Source organism: Gymnoscopelus braueri, assembly GCF_963280865.1.
Source record: "Gymnoscopelus braueri genome assembly, chromosome: 24".
NCBI lineage: Eukaryota > Metazoa > Chordata > Actinopteri > Myctophiformes > Myctophidae > Gymnoscopelus > Gymnoscopelus braueri.
The window spans coordinates 28942113-28967243 of record NC_137626.1 but is presented as its reverse complement, the minus strand read 5'-3'; the positions used below and the strand labels follow the sequence as shown (position 1 = coordinate 28967243).

Below are 25131 nucleotides of genomic sequence, written 5' to 3'. Positions count from 1 at the left end.
GAGCATCTGCTAAATGCCTAAATTGTAAATGTATTCATAGATTGTGATGAAGTGGTGAGTTCCTCCTCTCATCGGCGTCGTCATCCCAGCTGTCGGTCTTATCTTGTCGTCTCCCAGGCAACCAGTGTCACTGTGACTTACTCCAATATGCACAAGAGCGCAAGGCCACCCTGTTATCTTATTGTTGATACAATGTTATCTTATTGTTGATGCATGGTAAGGAGGCCAACCCGACAATAACAGCCAAGTCACAGACACCGCACTGCATTGTGAGTGCACAGTTAACTCAACCATACTTGACACATACAAATGAAAAATAAGAAATACAGATTTTTCTTTATATCAGATCTCTAAATATATATTTATCAGATCTATCACAGACAGACAGACGGGGACAACAGGTACTCTGGCAACGGGTACAACGGGTATTATAAAACCGGATGTGGCATGCATTCACAACCTGCATTGTTCCCGACTTGCATCGTTCTCGAGTAAGCCGCTCCGGTCTAGTCTCTTAATAATTGTAGTAGTATAGTATATAGGATAAAATATGTTCAAACAATAAGACACCTGAGAAAACAAACAAACAAACAGAAAAGAAACAAAGCCGTCATGTATCATTGTACTACCAACATCTCACTCTCCATTAACCCATTAAGACCTCAGGCCAATTATACAAATGTCTTATACAAACAGTTTTCTGTTGCTATATCAGTGGTTCTCAAACGTTTTCATGTCAAGGACCCCCAAAAGTATATTATATTTGACTGCGGACCCCCCATCTCAAAATATTTTGTTCCCGGGACCTCCAGAAGCAAAGATATGAGTTAAAATGTTTGCTTTAAAAATACATACATCCAAAGATTTGCACACATTTTCCAGATTTTTCAAAAATAGCCAAAGTTTAAAATAATGGTTAAAGCTGTTAAAATGAATGACACACAGATGCTTTTCCGATTGTAATGGGGTTAATCTCTCCCTTTCCCTCTCAGGACATCAGCCCCGGCCGGCATGCCTCCCTCGCTCGCCCAGCGAGCCCGCTACGCCACCTACTTCGACGTGGCGGTACTGCGCTGCCTGCTCCAGCCCCACTGGACGGAGGAAGGCGTGCACTGGGCGCTCATCTTCTACCTGCAGCGCCTGAGGCAGATCCTGGAGGAGAGGCCCGAGCGCACCCCCGAGCCCCTGGCCCCGCCCCTGCCCCGCCCACGCAGCAGCTCCATGGTGGCGGCCACGCCCTCCCTCGTCAACACCCACAAAACACAGGTGGACGCAGTATTGTTTTTTAGGTTTAGTTTTTTAAACAAGCTCTGTTAGATTTTAAAATACAACTGCAAAAATGTGCTGTCAGGCAAGTCAATCTCAGCCAATCAGGATGGAATATGAAAAATCCACACTTTAGAGATAATGTGTACCTATTGAAGTGATGGTTTTTTTTATGTTCCGGATTTTTTTAGGGAGACCTATAAAGACACCGTTACAGTCAAGTCTAATGTGTACCGATATAGAGTTAATGTGTACCGATTTGCATGAAGTTTGGAGTTATATAAAAAAAAGAATAGCCAATCAGGACGGAATATGAAAAATTTGACAGATCCGTCTTGATCACATGACCATAGAGATGATGTGTACCGATTGGCGTGGTGTTTGGGCACACTCTGTAGGAGTAATATATATATTTTTTTGCAATAATCGGCCTCCTGGTGGCGCTATAACGGGCCAATGTGAAAAACGGACGGACGGATGGATGGATGGACAGGGGCCACAACATCCCAACTTTTTATTATTTCATTCATAATAATTTATGTCACTTTAGTTGTTAGCTAGCCTGCCCACTATATACACATCCCACGGGAAGATACAGTAAAGTATATGAGAGAGAGAGAGATAGAGAGAGAATCTGTAGGCTGTAGGGTGTACCGACATGAGCCTTCAACCATGGTTATCCTTGGCATGGACTTTCTATTATCCTTAGAGCTGCAGATACAGTATTATTATAGATCAGTGGCTGATGGCTTGTTAGGTGGATGGAGACCGGAATGGATCTATCCCCACCAGACTCTTAACCTTCTATCCTCACCCTTTATTCCAACTGTCTCTCTCAATAAAGAAAAGAATCACACAGGGTAGCTGACAGCCCCACTGTCGTATAAAAATGCCTGAAAAGAGCCGTCTTGGCACTTAAGTGTCCTCCTGTATAGAAGCTGACATTGTCCCCGTCTTCCACTGTGTGTGTGTGTGTGTGTGTGTGTGTGTGTTCAGGATATGAGTAAGTGCAACGAGGAGGGGAAGTCTCTGAGCCCAGAGACGTTTGCCAGGGTGTCCCTGACCAACCTGCGCAGATCGGCCGTCCCAGACCTGTCGGTTGACATGGGAATGAACCTCTTCAAGAAGGTGAGCATCTACCCCATGTTCATTATGCTGTGATTCTCTCAACCTTTTTCTTTTGAAGCCCCCCCCCAGTTTGATATGCATTAGGCCACGGGACCCCCACACTTTCTATCTCTGGGACCCCAATTTACCCTGTAAAAAGTGTTTATTTAGCTCTGAGAGTGTGCAACTGGAACTGCGTCTATTGCCAAATGGGTGCTGCAGTTTAGAAGTACTCTACGTGAACCACTGTGATTCAGACCTGAGATAAAACATTATTGCAAAACATAATTATGTCCAAAGCAATCATCCCAACCTGTAGGGGGGAGGTTCTTCTTTAGGGGGTGGGACATCAGTACATGCATCTCGGTACATACATTATTGCTTACATGTCAATATGTAGCCATATATATTGGCTACATATTCGGGGAAGGGAAGCCGGACAGGGAGGGCAATAGCTGCACTAGTGACTGGGATGGCACCTGTCAGCAGGTGGTGTTGATTGGGAGGATTAGGAAAATAAAAGTTTCTTATTTGCACAACATTGAAGTCTGTTTTCATAACCTAACCTTGGTCTTTGGGCTCAGCAATCACATTTACTGTATGTAAATGACAGTAGTAAATTACAATATTAATTTGCACATGTGCAACCACACCAGTGGCAAAGTGGATTTATTCCATTGTCTGTGCAATTTGCCATACTCTCCTCACACTGCCACTGCATGTTTAGTGAATGACAAACCAATTTGGCCAATTCCACACTCTTTGTGTAAGAGCCATATGAGCCATATATATGATTGTTGTTTCTTAATTGATGATGTCACTGCAGGGCTTGGTCAAGGCCAAGTTGCCTAGGTGTTTAATAAGGTCTGTAATCAAGTGCAGGTGTTGGCAGTGGCAGAGGCAAACAGCTTTTGACTGTGTTTGAAAGAGCTGGTGGTCTGTATCCTCTGTGTTTATTTATGTTTAATTGTATTTATTGTATTCTAAAGTGACTGGCACTACTACTAAGCTACAGAAGAATAAATATATTTTTTGTCATGAACTTCTGACATTTTGGACCTCAGTTATTGAGCACACTTCAGAACTCCCTCTGCAACCAGTACTACCTAAGTATAGGATTTGGGCTCTACATTGGTCAAAAGCTGTTTGCCTCTGCCACTGGCAACACTTGCGCTTGATTACAGACCTTGTTAAATACCTAGGCAATTTGGCCTTGACCAAGCACACGTCAGAACTCCCTCTGTAACCAGTACTACCTAAGTATTAGCCCCTTTCGGGACCCTGTTTACCTTTTTTATATTTGGGAAGGTGGTATCCAGGGTCCCTTGTAGCTCAAAACACGCTCTCTCGTACCGGCGGCTACCACTGTCTGGTCTCGGGCTTATAGCTCGTCGCTTAGAAGTTGCAGAGATTTCTCAAAGGTACCAACATGAGCAATACTAACGCGCGAGAAAGCGGCATTAAAGCGCGCGGATCGGCGATGCCGTTTAACATTTTTAATAATTTAGTAAAACTTAAGCTCCTTTCTCACACTCTGCTCCTGCAGCTCCACTGCCCATGTCCCGCCTCCCCGCGTTGTGATTGTCATGCAAGCATGTAGGAGCTTGCCAATCAGAGGCAGTAACGTAGGACCATAGAGTTATGGTAGGACGCGCAGCTTGTCAGTCACCGCGGGGAGGCGGGACATGGGCAGTGGAGCAGAGTGTGAGAGAGGAGCTTAAGTTTTACTAAATTATTAAAAATGTTAAACGGCATCGCCGATCCGCGCGCTTTAATGCCGCTTTCTCGCGCGTTAGTATTGCTCATGTTGGTACCTTTGAGAAATCTCTGCAACGAGCTATAAGCCCGAGACCAGACAGTGGTAGCCGCCGGTACGAGAGAGCGTGTTTTGAGCTACAAGGGACCCTGGATACCGCCTTCCCAAATATAAAAAAGGTTAACAGGGTCCCGAAAGGGGCTACCTAAGTATAGGACTTGGGCAGTACATTGATTAAGGAGCCTAAACTCAAGTGAATCTGGGCTTCAAGTGATTTTAAAATGCTATTTCAGAGGCAAACGTTTTGTTGTCTCAATATTTACTGGGGGGTCCCCAGTTCAAATACGATTATCTTGGGGGGTCACAGCCTGAAAAGTTTTGGAACCACTGAGTTAAACAGTCAATGGGGAGAATATTTTAGATGATAGAGTTGCATCATGGCAAGGTAACAACACAACCCAAACATCTACCAAAATTAATTATGCTTTAACTGACATAATTCAAGGCACATCAAAAATTAATGCAAAACATGCTTCTCCTCACTGCAGACCTTTATATAATTTTTTTTTTTTACTAAAGTAAAGGTATCAATACTGCAGTGCAGAAATACTCTGTTACAAATAAAAGTAACTCAACATTCACTTAAGTAATAGTACAAGTATTGGTATCAAAATGTACCAAAAGTAGAAAGTACTCATTATGCATAATGTCCCATTTCACAAGTTTTCAAATGTGTTAAATGCACGAATCTTTTGAAAATGGCAGATCTACAAGCTCACAATGCGTTGCGATGCCATTTTCAAATGGCCAAAATGTACTATGAAGTGGTTAAAGGTAGGGTAAGTGATATTTTTTGGTTAAAACAAAAAGTATTTTGTTAAAAGGTTAAAATACTATATTCTGATAGTAATCATTGCTATAGAGTGTTTGTTCAGTAACAGATGTCTCCCTGTCTCTCCATCTCTTTAATAAACAGAAAATACATTTTTCGGTAGGTGTCAAAATCTCAGCCAATCAGGAGAAAGTACCCATTTTTAAGCTTAATTTGTATAGTGTTCCAGTTCCAATTTTGCATGCTCATTTCTTAGTGTCATCACTTCCAATTTCACTTGTTTAATCTGTATCCTGATTGAGTTCTCTGTCCTGGTTGGATAAAATTGGAAATTAAACTGAAACTGAAACGAAAATGCATTTTCTGTTTAATAAAGAGGTGGAGAGACAAGGAGACTCCTAATACTGAACAAACACTCTATAGCAATGAGTACTATCAGAATATAGAGCTATTTAACAATTATTTTAACCAACGCAAATCACTTACCCTACCTTTAATGCATGTTTTGTAATAATAATCCAAATCTACTAAGAGTAACTAAAGTTTCCAAATAATTGTAGTGGAGTAAAAGTATAATATTTGCCCCTGAGATGTAGTGTAGTAGAAGTAAAAGTACTGAAAATTGTAAGTACTCCAGTAAAGTATATATTTTTAGGCTTTACGTAAAACCTCAAAATTGCATTTAAGTACAGTACTTGAGTAAATTAACTTAATTATGAAATCAACACTAAGAATTCTGCTGTAGACAGAGCTTTATTATCAGCAAGGATAACCTGCTGTCTTGACCCAGTTTAAGAACCGTCGTGATGACCGTGAGAGGAAGGGCTCCATCCCCTATCACCACGCGGGAAAGAAGCGTCAGAGACGCATGGGGGTCCCCTTCCTGCTCCACGAGGACCACCTGGACGTCTCGCCCACGCGTAGCAACTTCTCCTTCGGAAGCTTCTCTGGCCTGGGAGACGACCGGCGGGCCCTGGACCGCAGTGGCTGGCAAGCCACCATCATGGGTAAGGAACTGAGCTTGTTAAGTGTGTCGCAGTAACATTAACCCTTTAAGACCAGGAACGCATCTGTGTGTCATTTTTAGATTCCTTTGGCTATTAAAAAATAGCAGATATACAAGCTCATAGCGCAGCACCGAGTGCCACGCTATGAGCTTGTAGATCTGCTATTTTTGGAAAATAATCGTGAAAATGTGGGCAGATCTTAGAATATATATGTATTTTCTAAAGCGAACATTTGTAACTCAACAATTTTGCTTCTGAGGATTCAACAAATGTCTTCTAAATCCTAACAGTTTTTTGAAAAAATACTCATGTCGCTATATCAGTGGAGCTCCAACTTTTCCATGTCAAGGACCCCCAAAATGATAATTGGCCGTGGACCCCCATCTCAAAATATGTTGTTCCAGGGACCCCCCAGAAGCACAGATTTTAAACAGAGTTAAGAATGTTCGCTTTAAAACATATATATTTATTCAAAGATTTGCACAAATTTTCACAATTTTTCTAAAAATAGCAGATCTACAAGCTCATACGAGTGGCACTCGGTGCCGCGCTATGAGCTTGTAGATCTGCAATTTTTTTAATAGCCAAGGAAATCTTAAAATGACACAGACGCGTTCCCGGTCTTAAGGGGTTAAGCAAATAAGAAACAAGTACCATCTTTGACATCTTTATTTTTCTGGTGGCGTATTTCTTTTATTCTTTTGTATTATTACTGAATTCAGTCCATTCCCTTTAGACTTTCCGTCACTTCTCGTTACACTTAATATGCTTCCAGCTCTTCTCTCCCAGAGCTCTCATTAGGTGAGTCGGACGATTGAATGTAGTTGTGGCTTTGTCAGCCAATGAACTGGGTCAGGCTCATTAAAAACGTTATTTCCTCTCAAGCTCTCTGCGAGAAGTGTAATTCTGTTTTGTTGCAGACACCAAAGCACCCTTTTATCAGGAGTTAGTGACTTATTTTTAGCCAGTATTTGGTGTACCCTGTGTCCCCTCAGAGAACCCTGTGTCCCCTGATGAGATCAATGGATGAGAAACCATCTCATGTAACTAGCTTTTCTCAGAAGGTAGCGGCCGTTTTCTCATGGAGTGAGAGTGCACGTATATGGGGCCAAATGGGGGAAAATTCTAATAATCAAAAAAATAATCTATCTACTGTATCTAAAAAGACATTTTGTGCATGTCATTATTACTTAGCAAAAAGAGCAGATCTCCACTACTATTAAAACAAAAAAAGTATTTAAAGGCATTTCTCAACAGGGAGCCACAGCCAGGAGCTATGGCTGTTTTGGGGTCCTTGGCATGGAAATGTTTGGAAACCCCTGGTATAATGTACATTACTTGCATCCACAGTAAAATGTTAGTGGTTCCGTGTCTTGCTCAGGGACACTGACTGGGGTGTCGGTTCCCAGAAGGCCTACAGACTCTACTACGGCCACCTGATATCTGTGTGTATGATGCATTCTGGATTCATGGTCTGTCATCTCTACAGGTAAATTCACTCGGAGGGGCAGCTCGGACATGACTGCAGACGTGGACAGCCTGAGTGCCAAACACTCTCACTCTCATCACTCCCTGCTCAGAGACATGCCTGATCACTCCAACAGTCACAGCGACCACACCGTCAAGGAAGGTACTGTACCAATGCACTGACAACATACCTGAGTTACAGAGTGCGATAAAATAAAGAAAATAACAAGATGTCATGTGGCCAGTCTATGACATTAGCATTATGCCAGTCATCTCCATATTTGGACAAGGTTTCAGCCCAATCCCTCCTATACCTGAATGTGGATTTTGTGTGCGAGTTGATATGTACATTTATGATGATGATTTTGTTGTTGTATGTGCGTGCACACAAGTGTGTTTTGTCTACGGTTCATTGTTAACTAAGACCTCAAATAAACCATTCATACATTGACTTCCAGTATAAAAGTAAAGTTCTAAAAAGTACCACAATACTGACAAAATGTGAAAAGAAATGTTGGCCTTGGCCAACTGGCAGCATGCACAAGAAATCCAATCGGTCCAGTGGTTTGTGAGATAAACCATGGACAGACAGACAGACAGACAGACACACACAGCCAAAAGCAGAGCTCAAACTGAACAAAGGACATCATTTAGTTCTGATGTGGTCACTCAGACATCACAGAGACGTTTTGATCTCATCTAGGAGAGCAGCTCCAATGTCCTCCTGTACCACAGAATGCCTGACGATATCCTCTCGCCCCCAACCTCTCTCCCCATCTTCTCTCTCTTTCTCCCTTCCTGCCGTCCGCAGTGCGCTCCCAGATATCCACCATCACCATGGCGGCGTTCAACACCACGGTGGCGTCCTTCAACGTGGGCTACGCCGACTTCTTCACGGAGCACATGAAGAAGCTGTGCACCCCCGCGGTGGCGTCCGACCTGCCGCCGGAGCCGCTGGCGTGCGCCAACCTGCCTCGCAGCCTCACTGACTCCTGCATCAACTACTCCTGCCCCGAGGAGGGCGACAACATTGAGGGGACCAACAACTTTGTGCTGAAGAACGGCATGCTGGACCTCACTGTGAGTGAACGCTTTTTGCTCTTGGCTATTTGATTGTAGTGGTGCGACACTTAATCGAACCAATCGATTGAATCAATTATTAACACATTGATTGCCAGAATTATTTCTGATTTTTTGCTGTTTCATGCCAGGGTTTTTACATTGAAAAAAAAAAGTACTCAGGAGCTGAGATACAACATTTTAAAGTTTTAAGTTAACAAGGAAGTGGATAGGAGTCTAGATCTTCGAAAAATCATATCTCCTTGGTCTTTGGGTCAAATTAAAAAATTAAAAAATTAAAAACGAGTTAACTCGATCTTGGCAATCAAGTGATGGATTTTAAAAACGAGTAAAAACGAGTTAACTCGTTCTTGGCAATCAATGTGTTAAGAAAATCTACGATAATCGATAATATAATAGAGTAATCGATACATAATTTATCCCTATTTTGGACATGTCATTACAGGTGAAAAGTTTCAAAAGAAATAGCTTGTGGATTGGCAATTTTCACAAGTATTGCATGACACCACTGTATAAACGTATAAAATAATGCTCAAGTGGTTAATTGATTCATTGATATATATAATATATATTTTATAATGATTAATAAATATATTGATCATTTATTTTTTAAGCAGCTAGGCAGATTAATTCAAACAGACAGACAGACATACAGTAGGGACACAGACGGGTAAACTCAAATCATCAACCTGACAATCTCCCCATACACCCACAGGCGGTCCTGCGGGCGCTGTACGCCATCCTGAGAAACGACATCAGCTCCAGGATCTGCGACGTGTCGCTCAACATCATCGACTGCCTGCTGCAGCTGGGCGTGGTGCCCGGCATGGGCAAGAGGCTGTCCAAGCCCGACGACAAGGAGAACCAGGAAGCCAGGGCCAAGGACCCGGCCAATCAAGGGTCCCAGGGAGTCGGGGCGCCCGGAGGAGGAGGGGGGGGAGGAGGAGGAGGAGGAGGAGGAGATGGGGGAGGCGGAGGAGGGGGTGGGAGTGGGAGTGGAGGCGGAAGCGGAAGCGGGCAAGGAAGCAAGGATGACATGAAGAATGGCAAGGACAGTAATGGCAAGGTGAGTGTTTGATATGAGGTTGGGGTGAACCGTTCATATTCAAAGTAAATAAAGGCAGTGGTTCTGAAACATTTTAATCATCAAGGACCCCCAAATTAATATGTATTTGGCTGCAGACCCCCTTTTGAAAATAGTCTGTGTCAGGGACCCCCATACAAGGTTTGTGTTGTTAAAATGTTTCAACGTTTTTTTTTTAAATAGCCAATGTATAGGGTTAAAGTAGTGATTTTGATGCTATATTAACTACTTTTGCTGGGGACCCCCTGGGGGACCCCCAAGGAACCCTGAGGGTCCCCTGGACCCCACTTTGAGAACCACTGGAAAAAATAAATGCAGGTTTAGAGCTTGGCAATGCAGGTTTGAGTCCCCTGCTGGAGGGTCCTTGAAGTGACCTTGTGTATTAGGGATTCCAATGCACTCATGATAATGAGCTTCAATGCATTATGGTTATTAGATTCAGTTAAGTGTTAAATTTATATCTTTATTTTTGTTGCTTAATGGTGTTGCTTAATGTGTTTTATTCTATTCTATCTGTGGGAACTGTGTAAAATGTTCTTTACATATTATTTTAGACAATCATTCATTTAGCATTAACCATATGAAGCCTGGGGTTCACGTTCAGTGTAAATAGCTGATCTCCAATCTCACAGCGACACGTCATAACGTGGCGCGTTTTGAGCTTGTAGCTCAGCTATTTTCGGCGAAGAGATTTGGTGTGTAGAGGGAAAGAAAACTAGGGAGCCTAGTATAGACCCCTGGGTCTAAAGTATAAAGGGTTATAAAAGCATTGTGGTGTGTGGTGTTGTTTTAACAGGATGAAGGTAGCGGCCTCAGCACTCACCGGCTGGCTCTGACCATGCTCATTAAGATAGTCAAGTCTCTGGGCTGTGCTTACGGCTGTGGAGAGGGACACCGTGGCCTCTCAGGAGACCGCCTCAGGATGCAGGTCAGATATCTGTCTTCTCTCCCTCTCCCACTCAGTGTTTACTGATGCTCAGTACACAATGCTTTGGGTTTGTTTTTAGCCAGAGGGGAGTTGCATTTCAACCCCCGCATCAGGATGTTTTTTGTGTGCATGTGTGTGCCTCTATTTGGACAGTATTACTTCTTCTTGCCCTCGTGGGAAGATAAAACTTTCACAAAGCCGAATTGAAGCCTGAAAATCTTCAAATGTTTTCATAATTTGTGTCACTCTGAGTCAGGGAGGAAGATTTCACTCTCTAGCAACTGATATCCTCAGAGGATTGCAGAGCACAATAAATCAATAGGTAGTGTGCCCAAATTTAGGCAATAGATTGCACAAAATGATCAATCTTTCTCCAGGGATTTCTCCAGATAGACTCTCACAAACAAAATGATCTGCACTTTAAAGTCCATTAAAACATACTGTATATTTAATATGCAACACATCACAAAGTAATGTGTACAAAGGACACATTACAAAGTAATGTTAGGTTGCCTTTCGCACGTTTCAAGTCTCAAGTCGATTTTCATACTGAACAGTACTGAAATGAATGAAGTCCTGTGGCTTCCTCAAATATCTTCCACAGTATGTTTCAGAAAATGGTCAGCAGTAATGTTAAGGATAGTTTGAGTTTTATTCAATGGGCTGAATCCAGTTTTCAGCTTTTCCTGCCCATTCCTTTTAAGAAACCTAGTAACTCCCTCATTGACATGTGTGACATACTGTAACTTATTGAAGGCCCTCCATCCCCTGCAGGCCCAGAACTGCCTGACCAATCTGTACAAGTTGGACAAGGTGCAGTTCAGACAGACCATGAGGGAGTACGTCAACAAGGACTCCCTCAACAACATCGTGGACTTCCTCCATGCTCTTCTGGGCTTCTGTATGGAGCCCATCACCGACAGTAAGTCTACAGTGTGTGTGTGTGTGTACATGCGCGTGTGTGTGGTGTGCACACATGCACGCACGCACGCACGCACGCATACACACACACACACACACACACACACACACACACACACACACACACACACACACACACACACACACGTACATATATATATGCATACACATGCATAGCAGATGTGAAACAAAATATAGATGCTCGTACCCTATACTATATATATTCTGCATATATAGTATTGCTTTTCTGTTGTATTTTGTACCAGGTAAAAGCTTTGAAAGACATTCTATTCCTCCTTTGGTTCACAGAGTTGAACGGTGTGCCACTGTCTCACCTCACACTTTGACCATATTCCAGCTTTCTCTGTTCAATATATCTGTTCCCCGCCTTCTACGCTGTCCCTCTGTCCTTCTATGCTGTGTCCCTCTGTCCTTCGACGCTGTGTCCCTCTGTCCTTCGACGCTGTGTCGCTCTCTCCTTCGTGTTCCCATCCTCCCTCCATCCACCTCGACAATCCTTCCTTTTTATCCTTGCACACTCATCCGTTATGTACACTTGCCAATCCCAAGCTTTTCAGGCATTTTCACATTCCCTGAACCTGATCGACAACTTCATCACCAAGCACGTCTTGTACATTCCGATTCCGACAGTCTTGCACTGCCAATTACGACAATAGCAACATCTGTTAACCTACAAATATCCACTTGGCAAGTTACCGAACCGATGACTGTTTTGTTTGAGAAAGTGCACCGGACCCCCTGTTCAGTTTCCGTGTAAGTGGGCTGTGTGTGTGTGCGTGCGTGTGTGTGAGTCTGTTTTCAAGTTCACCTCTCGGAGGTGGGGGGTGCCGCGTCCTTTCTGAACTCCAAGTACATGTCTGTGCTGGCCTGATGTCAATCAACTTGTGCCCCGCCTCTTTTCTCTTGCAGAGTACGGCAGTGCAGGTGAGAGATCCAGGAGGAAAAAAAGAGACATCGGTAGATACCCATAATAATAATGAATTATAATAATTATAATCAATAGTAGTAATGCGTTACTATTCCTCACCTGCTCCAATAAGATCATTCCCAAAGCACTGCTCCCATTTCTGCAATGCTCACTGTGAAAAAAATCATACTCACCCTCCAGCAACCGTTTCACACCTGTAGCGTATGGTTGAATCTGGGCCTTAGCTATAGCTTATCAGCCTTACCTTCCTATGGTATAATAAGGTACCTTAAGTACCTTATTATCTCATTTAACTCAGGACTTGTGTCCATATCTCTTATTTGGACCAAGGGACTAGTTCCCCATAACCTTTTGTTTAATGGCAGGCCTTAGTCACTTGCATGTATACCTTACTCCCTACCCAGAATGCTCTGTTTTTTTGGTTTTGTTTACCTCCCTCCCCTCCCCACATACGCTTTTATGAGTTTGTGCCCCTGAAACCCCCCTCCCCTCCCTCACCCGTTGTTTGGGCCGAGTGTTTTCTGTTGAGTCGCAAAGCTGTCAGTAATGTTCTCAAGACGTACTGACTAAACCCCCCCACCCCCCCACCTGTTTCCTGTGTGACCTGTGGTTTCTTCCTCGGCCTATACCCCTCCCCCCCCCCCCCCCCCCCGTCGCTTCCCAGACAAGGCTGGATTTGGAAACAACTTCACCACGGGGGACAACAAGTCCGTGGCCCAGAACATGGAGGCGGTGGTGGTGGGCTGCATGTTCAAGTCCCTGATCACCCGCTGTGCCTCCACCACCCACGAACTGCACAGCGCGGAGAACCTGGTGGGTGACGACGTGTGTGTGCACGAATGGCGAGTGTCTGTGCATGCAGTCTGAGAGGCCGTGACCACAGAAACCGATTATTTGCACAAATGTACTTGCTCAGTGTTTCTCAACCTTTTGAATTTCTAGGACCCCCAGTTTGACATGCATTAGTCCACAGACCCACCATTTGATACTATCTTTTCAACTGTAAAATCATCAGTGTTCATTTTGTACACTCTGAGTTACACAGACCTGCATGGGTCCATTTGGACCGGTGGTGGTAAACGGTGGCCTAGCTGAAATAATAGCAAACATTGAGTTCTCATGCATGTTTCTGGTAAGGCTTCAACGTCCGGTTGTAAATGACCGGGTTGTCAGACAGCCAGGATCAACCTCTCAGGTTTTCTGATCTTCCGCATAGAGTACAGAGGGACTGAGGGAGGGGGGGGGGGGGGGGGAGAGGGACAATGACATTAATTAGCACTGCTCCTCTCCAAATGTTTAACTATTCTCTACTTGAGGCGCCCAGAGTTGTAAGCCGAGAGTGCTGCTGAAACACAAAGCTCAGCACTAGGAAGAGGAGTGCTCCTAGCGCTTATGTACCATAGAATTACATGGCATAAAGGCACTGGCAGTTAAAGAAATGCTTTATGTTCCCCCTCTCTCTTTCTCTCTCTTTTCCCTCTCTCTTTCTTAACCTCCTGCGAGCTCTGTCTCTTATTTTCTCTTTTTCTCTGCAACAGCCCCTCTCCGTCTCTCTCTGTCTCCCTGTCTCCTCTGCCTTGCCGTCCCTCTCTGTCTCTCCATCTCTCTGCCCCATTGATCCGTCTGTCTAAATATCCAGTCAGTGATGATCGGATGCTTTCCCATTAGGTTTGAGCACATCACATTACTGTTAACTGTAATGCAGGGAGTCATGGTTTAATTATTGATGGCTCATTTTGTACTACTGTAGAGCTATTAAATCACTCACGACTCTTTTGTTGTGGATTAGTAATGCGCAAGGCAAATTGAACACGAGACATCATTGTCCTTAATCACATTTGGCATGGGATCAGTCTTGCGAATACTCCTGGATCCTCTGCTCCAAACCCAAACCCAGTACAGTTTGTAGTTATTTATTCTCACTAGCGTTGATTCAACGATGTACAAAAAAAATGGATGATTGTTTATTTAGGATCCCCGTTAGTCTTCCATGATGTATCAAAAATAAATATATGAATAAAAATGTGCTCCTCAATTATTCAATCAAAAAGAAAATAGAATAGAATAGAATAATCACTAAGGGGGCACCAATAGCCGAGTGGTTAAGGCTCTGATGCCTGACAAAGAGTCCCGAGGTCGATTCCAGAGCCAGACTGACCTTGCATGTCACTCCACAACTCTCTCCCTGTTTCCTGTCTTTCTTCACTGTAGTCTATCAATAAAGGCAGAAAAAGACCCAAAAATATGTGAAAAGATAAAAGCGTAATCACCTAGAAAATAATCGATAGCCCTGTCAGTTGTGTGGGTGGCGATATTCCCTCCCTCCCTGGGTTGGGCAGGGAGGAATATCCTTTAAACCCAACAGACGGCCTGGATCGCTGGCGTAGTGGTCCAGGCACCTACAGTAGGCTCAGTGTAGCCTGACAGCACGTCGCAGGTTTGAGTCCCGAATCCCGGCGGCCTTTGCTGCATGTCACTCCCCATCTCTCTCCCCCCATTTCCTGTCAGCCTACTGTCCTGTCAATAAAGGCATAAAAGCCCAAAAAAAATCTTTAAAAAAAACAAAAACGGATGGGAGTGGGCAAGTAGAGGCAGGGCGACAAGGGCACTGGCGAGCTTAAACACACGATGGCAGACGATCACACGCTCGTCACTGGCTCGTTGCGGTTTGGTATTATAGCATAAGCCACCAGCTCTGTACAGCTATAGAGCTCAAAATAGCTCCGGCGAAAATAGCAATCTCTTGTGAGCTTGTAGATCGGCTATTTTCTGCAAAGGCATCTTAGTGTAGTGCAGACCCTTGGGGGATTCCGGTCAAATAATTGTATAGGGTTTAAGTGGATAATGTGTGAAATATATATTTTTTTTATGTTTAAGGCATGGTTGTTTGTGAGATGAGTGATGCGTGTAATGGTGGTGACATTTTCTCGGTCAGAAAAGTAATGTCACCCACCCCCTCCCCTTGGCGCTCACTCACTCTCGCTCGCTTATACTCACTCACACATCCCGCTCTTCCTGTTTTTTCACACGTCTCCTCTCCAGGGCCTGTACTGTGACATTCGCCAGCTGGTGCAGTTCATCAAGGAGTCCCACGGCAACGTGTTCCGCCGGGTGGCGCTCAGCGCGCTCTTAGACAGCGCCGAGAAGGTCCCCACCACCGCCCCGGCCGCCACCACCAAGAAACCCGACGAGAAGGAGGAGCCCAAACTGCCTGGACCCAGGAGGTGCGAGCAGGGTTGCCAGATCTGCTTATTATAATTTCCCCGCAATATTTTATTTGAAAATAGCCGATCTACAACGCGTTGTGAGCTTGTAGATCTGCTATTTTCAAATAGTTGATAGTATATGTTAAAGTGCTAATGTGGCCCATAGTCGCTTCTTTTGGGCTGGTTTTCCTAGACCTGGTCGCTTGTTTCTCTCACAGAATCTGGCAACACTGGGTGCGAGTCCCGTTGTCCAGCCGTTGGTCATTGGTCAATTCAGTCTGTGTTTTGTTACAGGTGGATCTTTACAGCAGAAAAAAATATATAAAATACAATAAGGCAAAATGTACTATTTTCTGAAAAAAAGGATAAGTACCCCTGATGAATATTATTCTCCAAAGGTGCTGCACGATTCATGGAGTCTGGAAACCAGGCCACGAGGATTGGTGTTAATGACAAAAGTGTCAATGGGGTGACACAGAAGAAAACATGGCAGCTGGTTAGGGAGCTTTATTGTCACATCACAGGTTTACAGAAGTAAAACAGTGGGTGAAATTCGTTTTCGTGCATAGTTCCCAACGTATTGTTATTTCCATAGAAAAAAGAAAGGGAAGAAGAGGGGGGGGGGGGGGCAAGGGGGAAAGGAGATCAAACGAGAGAACAAAAAAACAAACAAGTTATCTACATATTTACACATGGTACCTGAGATAAGATATAAAGGTGCGTGAACATAGCAGCTGATGTATACTTACAGTATCTGTGCATGATAACTACTTGCATGATAAGGTGCTAGAAAAAAGACCTGAAGCCGATTTCTACAAAATGTCTTCTAAATCCCAACAGTTTTCTGAAAAACCTATGTTTCTATATCAGAGGTGCTCAAACTTTTCCATGTCAAGGACCCCCATCTCAAAATATGTTGTTCCAGGGACCCCCAGAAGCAAAGATTTGAGTTAAAAATGTTCGCTCTAAAAGAATATAAATATATTAATTTGCACACATTTGATCGATTTTTCTAAAATAGCAGATCTACAAGCTTGTATATCTGCTATTTTTGAATAGCCAAAGTGTAAAATAATGCTTTTTAGCTCAAATGAAAAAGTGACACAGATGCTTCTTCAGGTCTTAATGGGTTAAAAAAGACAAAAGTCAGTGCCTTGTACATGGGATTAAGGTGCAAAATGTCAGTGCGCATCGACTGCATAATCCACCTAAAGTAGACTGACACTGGTATAATCCGCAAGTAGGTCCATGAGGAATAGCAGAGAGAAAAAAAGTCAAGTCACTTGTCGGGAGTAGGACACCGCATCCTCAGACTGTACTACTACTTTGATGGTCACAGGTTTAATCCCAGCAACGTGGCAACACGTGAAAGGGTCTTATAGAGCCTAGAGCAGTGATTGTCAACCATTATCCTTTCAACGTTGAGAACCACTGCTCTAGAGCATTCACTTTCGCCTGCATGGAATAAACCAGAGAGACAGTGTTTTGCTGCACATGTGGACAATTCAGTTCTGTGTGTGTGTGTGCGCAGGTCAGAGGTGGGTGTATCTGGTGAGAAGGGCCCGACCTCCAGCGCTGCAGATGAGTGTCGCAGCTACATCTCCAGCAGGCCGCCGCAGACGCCCGAACAGTGAGTCCCCCTCCACCTCATGCCACTTCCGCAGTAGGCCTCCCTCAAGGCCCTATAGCTCCATAGCGAGCTTATTGTGGTATGAAACTTGTTTCACCGATAAAACATGGCAGTGGATCTTCACAGCAGAAAAATTATATAAAATACAATGAGGCAAAATATATTTTCTATTTTGTGTATTTTTGAATTTCGTTTGATTTTTTTTTAAACGTTTGTATTTTTTTTAAATCTCAAAATCGGTTATTTTACAAAAAAGCAATGATGTTTTACAATGGATTACATCAATTAGTTTGATTAAGAGGCAGTGTCCACACAGTATTCTTTGAGCTGCCAGCGCCTGTCGTTCATTTCTATGGTAAAGACGCGCTCCTCATCCATGCGTTCTCGCCGTCTGACTTTATTTTTTGGGACGCAGAGCCTAGGGCGCTTCAAGCAGACAACTGTTGGAGAGCAGCGCTGCTCTTTTGATCCTCCTGCTGGCTGTGTCTGACAACCCCGTAATTTACGTCCCGACGTTGAATCATTATCTCAATCATGAGAAGTCCATGTTTACCATTTCCAGGGGTGTAAAGTAACTAAGTACATTTACTCAAGTACTGTACTTAAGTACAATTTTGAGGTACTTTCACTTTACTGGAGTATTTCCAATTTTGAATGCTTTTACTTCTATTCCACTACATCTCAGAGGCAAATATTGTACTTTTACTCCACTACAATTATTTGAAAACTTTAGTTACTTTGCAGATATGCATTATTACATTATGAAACATACATCAACCACTTTAGCCCTATTTTATACATAGGCTATTTGAAAATAGCAGATCTACAAGCTCACAACGCGTCGCATCGCGACGCGTTGTGAGCTTGTAGATCTGCTATTTTCAAATATTTGAGTACTTTTACTTTTGGTACATTAAGTACATTTTGATACCAATACTTTTGTACTTTTACTCAAGTTCATTTTGAATTCCGGACTTTTACTTGTAACAGAGTACTTCTACATTGCAGTATTGATACTTTTACTTAAGTAAAACATTTGAGTACTTTTTCCACCACTGACCGTTTCTTTTCCCTAGCTCAGCCATTCAAGCACAGCAACAGTTGATCGGTAAACGCTGCGTGGTGCGAGTGGAGATGATGTCCAAAGCGCCCCTCCTCCCACTCATAAAATGCTATATGTACGGACTGTAAAATAAATTGATGAGTCTAATGTCCCTGCAGTGAGGAGCAGCTCCCCGGTGCTCTCCTGGGCCGGAAGGACTTCTGGAGGAAGATGTTCAAGTCCCAGAGCGCCGCCAGCGACACCAGCAGCCAATCGGAACAGGACACCTCGGACTGCACCACCGCCCATTCCGGCACCACCACCGACCGCCGCTCGCGTTCCCGCTCGCGCCGCATCTCTCTCCGCAAAAAGCTCAAGCTCCCCATTGGTAGGTGGACGATTGATATTATGCTTCATCAGTGCCCCCTGCTGGCCCGTCGGTTATTTGTTTTAGATTTTACATCTTTAGTTTGCTCCCATGGCCTCTGATGATGACACCACAACATGGATTTTCATAATATACAAACAGTTGTTTTGAATGACAGATCGCACGCTTGGATCAGAATATGACTCCTCCAATATGGCTTAACCCATTAAAACTGGGAAAGCGTCTGTGTCATTTTAGATTTTAGTGTTGGCTATTCAAAAATATCAGATGTACAAGCTCACAGCGTGTCACTTCGTGCCACGCTGCGAGCTTGTACATCTGCTATTTTTGAAGGCATTTGTAGAATCGGCCTAAGGTCTTAATGGGGTAAAACCTTTGACTGTACGGCACTGGAATTTCTTTTTATATGAGGTAGAGGAGATTGCTGGGGAACGTGTGTGTGTGTGTGTGTGTGTGTGTGTGTGTGTGTGTGTGTGTGTGTGTGTGTGTGTGTGTGTGTGTGTGTGTGTGTGTGTGTGTGTGTGTGTGTGTGTGTGTGTGTGTGTGTGTGTGTGTGTGTGTGTGTGTGCAAACAAAATGTTGGTGGTTGCCGTGTTGTGTGGAAGATGCATAATTTAAGTAATATTTATGTTCCTGCAGGTGAAACCGACATTGATGCATTCTTGCATTGTGTTTTCAATTGAACATTTTCAAATGCTGTCCTCTTTTCATAGATGTGATCATAGTTGTGTATGCTCATGGTCTCACGTTTCATTGCCTATATTATATTATATTATGCTCTTTCTTTTGACTATCAAATCACAGTTGCTGTACTAGTTCACTCACACCATGATGTGTTTGTATGTGGGAACAACAACTAGTTTTGGGTTTGTTTCTGTCCAATCTAGCACGCCGCCGGACTGTTCGCCTTCCATTCACGCTCTCTGTCTTACGTATGTGGGTGTGCTACCATATTCATTACATGCCTGTCTGCCTGTATTGTACAATAACCCTAATTTGCGCTGTGTATCAGACCTGGGTCAAATAGTATTTGTAAATAATTGAAATGCTAAATTAAGTCTTTCCAAATATGACCGGTTATGCAATTTGCACCTTGACCTTGATTGTGACCTTGACTGGGCGGGGCAGCCTACTGAATACTGATAAAACATAATCAAACCCAGGCCTCTGAGGTTAAATGTTTAACCTCTACGACAGTGGTTCTCAACCTTTTCAGTCCGCGACACCCCAAAAGAATCATATTTGGACTGGGGACTCCCACCCTGACAAGCACTTGGAATTGTAGGAGTTGAGGCATTACGTTTAGTTTGACTCTGTTCTGTAGATGCATTTTGTGAAAATAGACGATCTACAAGGTCACAACGCCTTGCAATGTGAGGTGTTGTGAGCTTGTAGATCAGCTATTTTCATAATTTTACTGTCATCTGGGGACCCAACAGGTTGAGAACCACTGCTCTACGCCACTCATATAATTTGCACCAAGTTTAATTGAGTTTATTTGCTAAGAGTCCAAACCCAGCCTTAACCTTTTGGGAATTGGTGCGTTATATTCTATTAAGCGAGCCACAGCAAATGAGCAAAATGAAGCATTGTGTTGGTTCATGCAGGACACGGGAGTCATACGTGCCACAGCTGTAATCTGCTGAATGTTCCAAATCAGCCACACTTTTCTACACACCAATCCCAGTTTACGCTCTCAACAGGCCGGTCCCTTTCAGTATGGCTTCCTCGTTCATTAGATCTCTGCGTCTCGCTGCTGCTCCTGCTTCAAACTTTGCCTCCTCCAAACTTTGCTTCCTCCACCCCAGCCTCCACCTTTTTAGATCAGAGTCTGCCATATAGGCTCAAATGTTATTCAGATTTAATGTCTGCTGAGTGCTGACTCAACTTAATATATTCAATGTATTGCTTAGGCCCATGGGGGCTTTGCATAGCATTCCCTGATTTTGAAAAAGTGTTTGACCCAGGTCACTTGTATGTATGAGAAATGGTCCTTTATTGTTCTTACCTATTTATATCCTATCCTGTATGTATCCAGTCAAGTTTTTGAATTGCAACCTCTGTGAACCTGTGTTGATCCACCTTGAATGTGCCTCCCTGTAATTGTGAGCATTTGCTCCCCTTATGCATTTGTCCCTCCTAGTGTATGTGTGTGTGTGTGCTCTAGCCTTAATGCATCACATGTATCTTCCTGCCCTTATGTCTTGTGTGTGTGTGTGTGCGTGTGCGTGTGCGTGTGCGTGTGCGTGTGTGTGTGTGTGTGTGTGTGCGTGTGTGCGCACACGTGCATGCTTGTGTGTGCGTGTGCCCCCAGGTAATTGGCTGAAGCGCTCGTCTCTGTCGGGACTGACAGACGGGGTGGAGGACCTGTTGGACATCAGCTCTGTGGACCGTCTCTCCTTCATACGGCAGAGCTCCAAGGTCAGGGTCAAAGGTCAACTCTCACCACTCCACAGGACAATCCGATTGCATGTTGGCCAATTTGCAGTCAGTGAGCAGGTTTGCGGCTCAATCTCTTGCTCACTGTGACATCATTAAGCAATTAAACCGTAATATACGTCATCGACTGACTGGGGTCCCCCAGGGGTCTATCATTGTGCCCCTCCTTTTTCCCCATACATAAAATCTTTTTTTTTAAATAGCGAAACTACAAGCTCAGAACGTAAATGTCTCATTTGCATGTTTGTGTGTCTGCGTGTGTGTCGATCTTTCTGTGTGTGTGTGTGTGTGTGGGTTTGGATCTTTGCCGTGTCTCCCAGGTGAAGTTCACCAGCGCGGTGAAGCTGTCCGAAGGGGGGGCGGCGGGGGCCGAGTTTGGCAGGGACGAGGAGGAGAACTTCTTCAAGCGGCTCGGTAAATGGAGGTCCGGCAGGCGGAACCCCTCCAAGCTTCACCACACAGAAGAGAAAGATGGTAGACCCCCCTCCCCTCCCCTCACCGGGGGCGCCCTTCGCTCGCCCTACCACTCTCACCCAAACGCCTCGTGTGTCTCTCTGTCTCCATCTCTGGGTCACCTCTATGTCGTGTCGTGTCGTGTCGTCTGTCTGTCTGGCGCGTGCCGTTGCCATTTTTGTCATGCCGTCATTTCCCACGCCGGCTTCCATGGCAGCTGCGCTGATGTCTGTCGCCAATCCCCCCCCCCCGCCCCCCCGTTGCTGCACTCTGAAACCAGGATGTGTCATTTTATATTGCGGCAATATCTTAAAGTAATCTGTAGTGTGGGGAGATGCGAGAAACCTGGAGGGGCGTCTACCTATACAAATTAATACAATTGTGTTTTGAAACATTTAAATTTTCAGTGTGAGATGTCAGAAAGTGTGTGGAGTAGGATCCAAAAGCAGACAGATGGGTTCAACTCTAATTTAGTTCAACTAGTTTATTTAAGACAATTAGCTCCGATTGTTAACTTCAAGTCCTCCACTGGACCTAACCACCAATTAGTTGTTGTAACAGGTTCCATTTATAGCACCCATGTTGTCGCTATTTGACTTTTCTAGTGCGTTAATAGTATAAGAATGTATTTATTATTGATATTTTTTCTGTATGTCACCGGTAAAGCCCCCCCCCCCCCCAACACATGACACTCAGTTTACACACACTTGCTCTCAAAGGACCATAATGGAAATATGCTCTCAAGCTTTTTTGTGTTTCATCCACTTATAGAAATATAGGGTCATATTTATTTTTTCAATAAAAACATCAATCAAATGATACATCCTGTTTCACAGTGTATGAAGTGGGCCTGAGATGATGTTTTGGCTTTCCAAAAGCAGACTCCAGTCGTTTTTTCCTGTATTTGTTCTTAAAGTCCCCACATTTCAGCATTGTTAAATTAAATGTATACCACTACCGTTCTGTTTTTGCCCCCCTGCGTCAGTGCTTCTCAGATCCAGGCCTGCATGCAAGAGTACAAAATCTAGCATGTATATCTGGATCCTAACTCAGGAACCAGAGATAAGAACCACCTCCCCCTCCCCCCTACCCACTCTGACCGTCCCTGCTCTTTATACCCCCAAAATAATGTCATCATTATTTATATGGGGAGGGGGAGATTTGGTTGGGAAGAATGCTAAATCTATAATGACCATCTTTCTGCTGTTCTTTGTGCCTCCATGTGGCAGCATGATGGTGCTGACGGTGCAGTCTCTTCTGTGGTGACGTGTGGTGGTGTTGTCCAATGCTCCGGAAAACAACAAACTGTCCACATATTGTAGCTTTGGTCTCTCTGGCTGTGTGTCCATTTTTCCCCTCAGCATCCTTTGTTGAGTGGCTTTCTGTTAAGTGTTCTGGATGACAGTGTTTACATAATGTTAAGTCCCCCTTTGGGCCTGAAGAAAGACATTTTCTTGTTAGTTTTTTAATGTGGTGTAAGTGGTAATTTGTTGTTAAAATCTGTGTTAAATAGCTCTATATTATGATAACAATCATTGCTATAGTCTGTTTGTTCAGTAACATGGGTCTCTCCGGCTCTTTAGTAAACAGTTCAGGATATACATTTTATTCAATCACGGATACAGAATAAACTAGGGGCATTGGAAGTGAAAACGTTATAACATTTTAATTGATAAATGATCTTTGTGGAGTTCTCTCCTCTGATTGAATAAAATTGGTATTGTGACCTGAAAATGTATTTCCTGTTTACTATAGAGCTGGAGAGGGAGGTTGGAACTTGGGACCCCTGTTACTGAACAACAAACACTCTAGTCTATTCTATAAAGTGATTACTATTGGAATATAGAGCTTTGAATGATAACAAAATATGAATCTTCTTACATGCCTACAGTGTATATCACTTACAAGGACTGCATCCATGTTGTGTCCATAAATATTGTGTATTAATCAGCATTCCTGTCTCACTTAATCTGTTGCCGCCTTTTCTTCTCCGCACTACACCTCTGTGTTTTCTGTCCTCTACTCCTCTTCTCTCTTCCGTTACCTTCTCCGTTCCATTTCTCTCCCGACGCTTCCTCTTTCCCACACTTCTCCCTTCCTCCGTCCCTCTCTCTTCCTCCCTTCCTCCCTCCGTTTCCTCCTCATCCTCCAGGGCATCACGGCTTCCAGGAGCGCCTGGCGGCCAGCCAGGAGGCCATGAAGAACAAGAACGTGGTCAACCTGGCCGCCATCCGGCAGGGCATGAAGCGGTTCCAGTTCCTGTTGAACTGCTGTGAGCCGGGAACCATCCCAGACGCCTCCATACTGGCCGCCGCCCTCGACCTGGTACGTCATCCTGCATCCTTCCAAAATTTTGATCCATTCGAACAAAGATGGTTAATTTATGAAGATACGCCATCCTAATTGTGGCCACTAGAGGTGAAATGGTACACAAATCCTACAAATGGTCTCCTAAGTGGGCGTCGTCTGACGGCAGATCTCGCGAGCGTCTTCTGTTTACTGGTGCTAGATCCCGCGAGAGTGTGTTGCTGGGACAGAGAAAGGTCGATAACGGCGTTGATTTTCTCCTGATTTGTCTCTCTGAGTAAAGCCATTCTTGGGAATATTGTGTGGCCTGTGTGACGAATCGGTCCAATATTTAGTTCAGTGTCCATGGGGCTAAAGAATGGTTCAGAAGCTGTGTTAGGGCAGGACACATTGAAAGGCAGGACACATTGAAAGTCATCATTTAGAAACGCGCCAAAATAATAAATGCTGGACTATGGACGATTTCTACTTCCTGTTTTCCAGGAAGCTCCGGTGGTGGCGAGGGCCTCCCTCTTCCTAGAGTGCGCTCGTTTTGTCCACCGCTGCAATCGTGGCAACTGGCCGGAGTGGATGAAGGGCCACCATGTGAATATCACCAAGAGAGGCCTGTCCAGGGGCCGGTCCCCCGTAGTGGGCAACAAACGGAACCAGAAACTACAGTGGAACGCCGCCAAGCAATTCTGCCAGTGGGGAGACGTGAGTTGATATCATCTAATTTTATCAGAAAAGCATCAACGGCAGAGGAAACCATACAAAGCACCACTGGGAGCAGTTAGGGGTTAAGTGTCTTGTTCAAGGACACTATGACATTAGGCCAGGGGGAGCCTGCGATCGAACTACGAACATTCCATGACCGCCCTCAAGATATTAGAGTTAGGATTATGGTCAGGCTTGCTTTAGAGTAAAGGCTAAAATGAGGTGTGTAATGGTGATTGTTAATGATATGGCAGTGGCTATGAAGTGCATATATTTTGGGCTTCTTCATACCTATCTGTGGGTGTGTGTGTGTATTACCTTTCAGGCCATCGGCACACGGCTCAGTGAGCTGTGCCACTTGGACAGCGAGAGTCCTGCCAACATCCTGGGTTACATTTACGAGGAGGAGACCAAACGAAGACTGAGGAAAGAAGACGAGGAGGAAGACTATCTAGATGACAGTAAGTATTCTGCAAAAGCAGTTGCGCAACAATACTTTTATCATCGAGTTTTACTTTTGTTTTCATCTGATTGTTGACGTTTTTGTCCTTCTGTTGCCTTTTTCCACAAAAG

At 44.1% G+C, this 25131-nt stretch overlaps 1 protein-coding gene across 1 annotated transcript in view; it reads left to right on the top strand.

Moving 5' to 3' along the window:
• The window catches only part of unc80 (unc-80 homolog (C. elegans)), a gene marked incomplete at both ends in the record, with an annotated part of 80200 nt that overhangs the window by 18281 nt on the left and 36788 nt on the right, over positions 1–25131 (top strand). The window contains 18 exon segments of the mRNA XM_080422460.1: positions 993–1266; positions 2263–2394; positions 5752–5968; positions 7458–7598; positions 8247–8515; positions 9231–9581; positions 10396–10527; positions 11302–11449; positions 12379–12426; positions 13062–13210; positions 15440–15621; positions 17135–17233; positions 18455–18663; positions 20978–21084; positions 21423–21576; positions 23708–23880; positions 24346–24558; positions 24884–25019. Of these exon segments, the coding sequence (XP_080278586.1) occupies positions 993–1266; positions 2263–2394; positions 5752–5968; positions 7458–7598; positions 8247–8515; positions 9231–9581; positions 10396–10527; positions 11302–11449; positions 12379–12426; positions 13062–13210; positions 15440–15621; positions 17135–17233; positions 18455–18663; positions 20978–21084; positions 21423–21576; positions 23708–23880; positions 24346–24558; positions 24884–25019 (3134 nt within the window).